The sequence below is a fragment of the Morus notabilis genome, unplaced genomic scaffold, assembly GCF_000414095.1.
Source record: "Morus notabilis unplaced genomic scaffold, ASM41409v2 Scaffold277, whole genome shotgun sequence".
NCBI classification, from domain to species: Eukaryota; Viridiplantae; Streptophyta; class Magnoliopsida; order Rosales; family Moraceae; genus Morus; species Morus notabilis.
Window position 1 is genome coordinate 753,100 of NW_010363731.1, and position 4,425 is coordinate 757,524.

Genomic DNA, 4,425 nt, shown 5'->3' on the forward strand with positions numbered 1-4,425 from the left:
TGATGGAATAAAGAACGGTGTCAAGAAAAACTTGGGATATTATGTAATCCTGTTGATGGACAAGCTTAGAAACAACTTGATGCATTGTATCTCCCAACTTCGCAGCTGGTCTAAGAAATGTTCGGTTTCAATTCATTTAGTAAAATAACAACTTATAGTTTGCGACTAGTTATTTTAATTCCATATAGTGCTCCACCTTGTCATAGGTCAGCATGCAATCATGCCTATCATTGTATCCTTGGAAACTAACATATATATTTAGGTACGATTTTAATAGTTACTCTAATATTTAATCATTACTGGATCTTCTTGAAATGTAATTTTCTTAAAATATGTGGGGCTTGTTTGGAATTCTTGAAAACTTTAATAATGATTTTAGTATTTTCAATTGCAACGATTTATTATTATATTGATTTGAATATCCCCAAATGTTTAATTACCCCTTTTAATCAGGTTTAATTTCTAAACGAGCGTATACGTCACCAACCCCTGTTTTGGGGTGTGACAGTGAGCGTTTGGAACCATTTTTTAAAACAGTTTTCACGTATTTTGAGAAGTAGAAAATGAAAATAAAAACAGAACAACGTTTCTTTATCAAATGTTTTGAAAATGAAAATGAAAATGAAAACAGTGAAAGTGATTTTTGTGAAGGAATTAGAAAATAGTTGAAAGTTTTACTTTTCTATTTTCATTTTTTAGTACTTATCAATAATATTATAATATATTAATTAATAATTATAATCAAACATGATTTCACTTTTTTATTATACTCAAAACAATCTCTTAAAAAATCAACCAAAAGTAATTTTAGAATCGGTTTCAGAATGATTTTTATAACAATCTCATGTTTATTTTTTATTGAAGACAAAACCATTTTGCTCTCTTTCCTTTTTTTTATTTATTTTTTTTAATTTTTGCTCTCTTTGAAGGATCAACAATATGTATAGATATATATTTAAATGAATGTGTCAATGTCATGATTCATTTATGCGCATAGTAGGAATTTTTAGTATAACAACAGCAAATAAAAAACTATTACGAGTAAACAGGCGTAAAATTTACGTATTGCATGACCTCCTTATTCCAAACGTCAAAATATATAAACCTTAATCGCTTATAATTTTTTAATTGAAAAGTCGCGCATTCACAACTCACCGCCACGGAGCAGGAAAAAAAAGGAAAGCGAACTATTTCAATTTTGTTTTTTCTCTGTCCGGCCTCGTCCTTTTTTACCTCTAGCCCACCAATTTTGAATTGTTGTGCACAAGAACAAGAACAGGGCGTTCACTATTTACGCTTTACAGCTGCGAAACAATTTTACACACACATTTATATATGTAAGAACGGTCAAAGATTAATTATTTATCTTTATAAGACACTGAAATCTTAGTATAAATATCAAGCAATCTAGCGATCATTCGAAATGTGCTCGTGTGGCTTCGAAACAAGAGAGATCTGGAAAAAAAAAAAAAAAAATGGCTCCACTCTCTAATTTATCCTTGATTCTTCTAATCTTGTTCAGTTTTCATAGCCAACTACTGCAGGTTCATGCATTCACAACACGATCTGATCAGGGCATGTAACTTTTCGTTTTTAATGCATAAGATTTATTTAATTCGCTAATTCGAGTTGAGAAGTAATTTTATATAAAAAAATTTTATTGTAGTAAAAAAGTTAAATTTGATTGTTTATAAAAATTTGTTACTGTAATAAAACTCAAATTCTAAACTCGAATCGATAAAATAAACGGGTCATAAATACATTGAGTAATAAGAACTCTAAAAATAGTAATTCGAGGATGAAAACGGCTAGCTTTTGATTTTTTTTTTTATGTTCTAAAAACTTGCTTTTTTTTTTTTTTTTTTGGTTTCAGACTTTAGTTACTTGAAATCTGTACGCAACGCAACCAATATGGCATCGGAGGAAAAGTACGACTACATAGTGATCGGAGGGGGCACAGCAGGGTGTCCGCTAGCCGCAACTCTATCAGAAAAGCACTCGGTACTCGTCCTCGAAAGAGGCGGCACCCCGGGGACGTACCCAAATGTGTTGAACGTTGCAGGGTATTTCGCCAATCTCATGCAAGAAGACGACGGCCAAACACCTGCGCAGAGATTCACGTCCCAAGACGGCGTTCCAAACGTTAGAGGAAGAGTTCTCGGAGGCTCTAGCATGATAAATGCGGGCCTTTATTCACGAGCTGACGACGAATTTCTTTCGAATTCGGGTGTGGAATGGGACATGGATTCGGTCGAGAAGGCGTATCAGTGGGTTGAAGAGAGCGTGGTGTTCCGTCCGAATTTGGCAGTTTGGCAATCTGCTGTGAAGGAAGCTCTGTTGGAAGCTGGCGTTGGCCCTGACAATGGCCTTAGCGTAGATCATGAAGTCGGAACAAAAATTGCGGGTTCGACTTTCGATGGAGTTGGGAAGAGATATGGAGCTGTGGAGCTGCTTAATAAAGGAGATCTGGTGAACTTGCGAGTTGCCGTTCATGCTACTGTGGAAACAATCATCTTTTCGGAAGAAGGATCAAGTATGTTTCCATTTACATATCTTCCATAAATTCATGATTTCCGTTACTCATATAAAAAAACAAAATAAAATAAAACAAAACCTTGTGGGGGCGAAATCTTCATGGAAAAAACAAACATCGTTGCTGTTCATTCGCAGTAAATTATTAAATAAATATTTTAAAGAAAAATATGCTCATGCATTATAATATTATTTGTCTTCTGTCATTAGCTTTTTACGAAATATACCTACACACACAGACACACACATATATGTTTTTGTTGTGTTTGTATTGTTAAGCAGCATATTGAATACGGATATATTTTTTGAAATGACAGAACCTTCTGCGGTCGGAGTTATATACACAGATTCAAACGGGAAGTCTCACAAAGCACTTATACGCAAGAGAGGAGAGATTATTCTTAGTGCCGGTGCAATTGGAAGCCCCCAACTTCTGCTACTTAGCGGAGTCGGCTCAGATACATACCTCTCATCACAAAATATTTCAGTAATCCACTCCCAACCAAACGTGGGAAAATTCATGGCTGACAATCCTCGAAACAACATTAATCTCGTGATCCCATTCCCGTTCGATTCATCTTCCGCACAAGTTGTAGGAATCACAAGTGATTATTATATAGAAGCATTCTCTCTTAGCTTGTCATTCTTTCCGATTCCCTTACCCTTCAGCCTTTATCCCAGCTCAGTTTCCACAGAATTGAGCCTAGCGAGCATTGTCGAGAAAATAGCCGGACCCTTATCCCACGGTTCTCTTCAACTGGCTTCTCCAAATGACGTAAAAGTCGCCCCACATGTCGGATTCAACTACTTTGCCGATCCCGTCGACCTTTCTCGATGCGTTAGTGGCGTGAGAAAGATTGGCGATTTGCTGAACACAAACTCCATGGATCCATTTAAGTACGAGGCTTTGAATGGTGAAAGGGGTTTCATGTTCTTGGGGCCTGCTTTACCATCGAACAATTCGGATGATTCCGCAATGGAGGACTATTGTCGAAGCACGGTCACGTCCTTTTGGCATTACCATGGCGGGTGTCTCGTGGGGAAGGTGGTTGATGGTGATTTTCGCGTAATGGGGGTTAATTCACTTCGTGTTGTGGATGGGTCAACTTTCAGCCTCTCGCCGGGAACCAATCCTCAGGCCACTCTAATGATGTTAGGCCGGTGAGTTTCCTTTTTCTTTTCTTTTTTTTCTTCTTATACAAATTTATAATTAATCATGTTTTGCAATAAAATTTCAAGCCGACTTCTTTTTTCCTAAATATTACTCGTCCTAATCCTGTAGGCGTAACTAACTTGTTGTGTGATATGAGCAGGTATATGGGGCTTAAGATGCTGAGAGAACGAAGACAACCAATATCTTAGAGATCACAAGATTTAAAATTCTCGCATTGTCTAGGCCGTTCTGGAATTCCTTATTGTCAAAGTTACAAGAATCTTTTTGTTTTTTTTTTAATTTTTAAATTAAGCATACCATTATATATGTTCAACAGGACATCTTTTGTTTTTTTTTGTTTTTTTTTTTTTTGGTATCATAGATAAATAAATAGAAAACGTCTCATTAACTATTCTACAGTACTTTTGATATATTTTTCCATTTCATAATTAAAATAGTGATTTTGTTGAAGAATATTTAGAAACAATTACTGTCTTGTTCATTTCACCGATTCAAGTTTTCCGTTTTAGGTTTCTACAATAAAAAGCTCTCAGAAAATGTCACATCTAACTTTTTCTGTTACAGTAAAAAGCTCTAAAAAAATGTCACATCTCAACTCGAATTAAAAACTCGAATATGTGAAGTGAACGAGGCCTACATCTAGACCGATAAAAATGCAAAGGAGCAGAGTGCAAGATCTCATAGAGATGTAAAACGTGTCACTTGAAACTGTATCATAC

At 35.6% G+C, this 4,425-nt stretch overlaps 1 protein-coding gene across 1 annotated transcript; it reads left to right on the top strand.

Moving 5' to 3' along the window:
• The first annotated feature begins 1,415 nt into the window (after nt 1-1,415).
• On the top strand, nt 1,416-4,026 carry LOC21405818 ((R)-mandelonitrile lyase 2). The gene is made up of 4 exons (XM_010104862.2): nt 1,416-1,575; nt 1,874-2,533; nt 2,850-3,693; nt 3,846-4,026. The coding sequence occupies exons 1-4, from the start codon at nt 1,476-1,478 to the stop codon at nt 3,892-3,894; spliced, it is 1,653 nt and encodes a 550-aa protein (XP_010103164.2). The 5' UTR covers nt 1,416-1,475; the 3' UTR covers nt 3,895-4,026.
• Nucleotides 4,027-4,425: the final 399 nt, after the last annotated feature.

What these genes read in the sequence shown, in the direction of transcription:
- LOC21405818 (XM_010104862.2), top strand. Translation starts at nt 1,476, where the DNA reads ATGGCTCCACTCTCTAATTTATCCTTGATTCTTCTAATCTTGTTCAGT. An exon ending in CACAACACGATCTGATCAGG is followed by an intron (nt 1,576 to 1,873) that starts GCATGTAACTTT and finishes TTTTGGTTTCAG; the next exon opens with ACTTTAGTTACTTGAAATCT. An exon ending in ACTCTAATGATGTTAGGCCG is followed by an intron (nt 3,694 to 3,845) that starts GTGAGTTTCCTT and finishes TGATATGAGCAG; the next exon opens with GTATATGGGGCTTAAGATGC.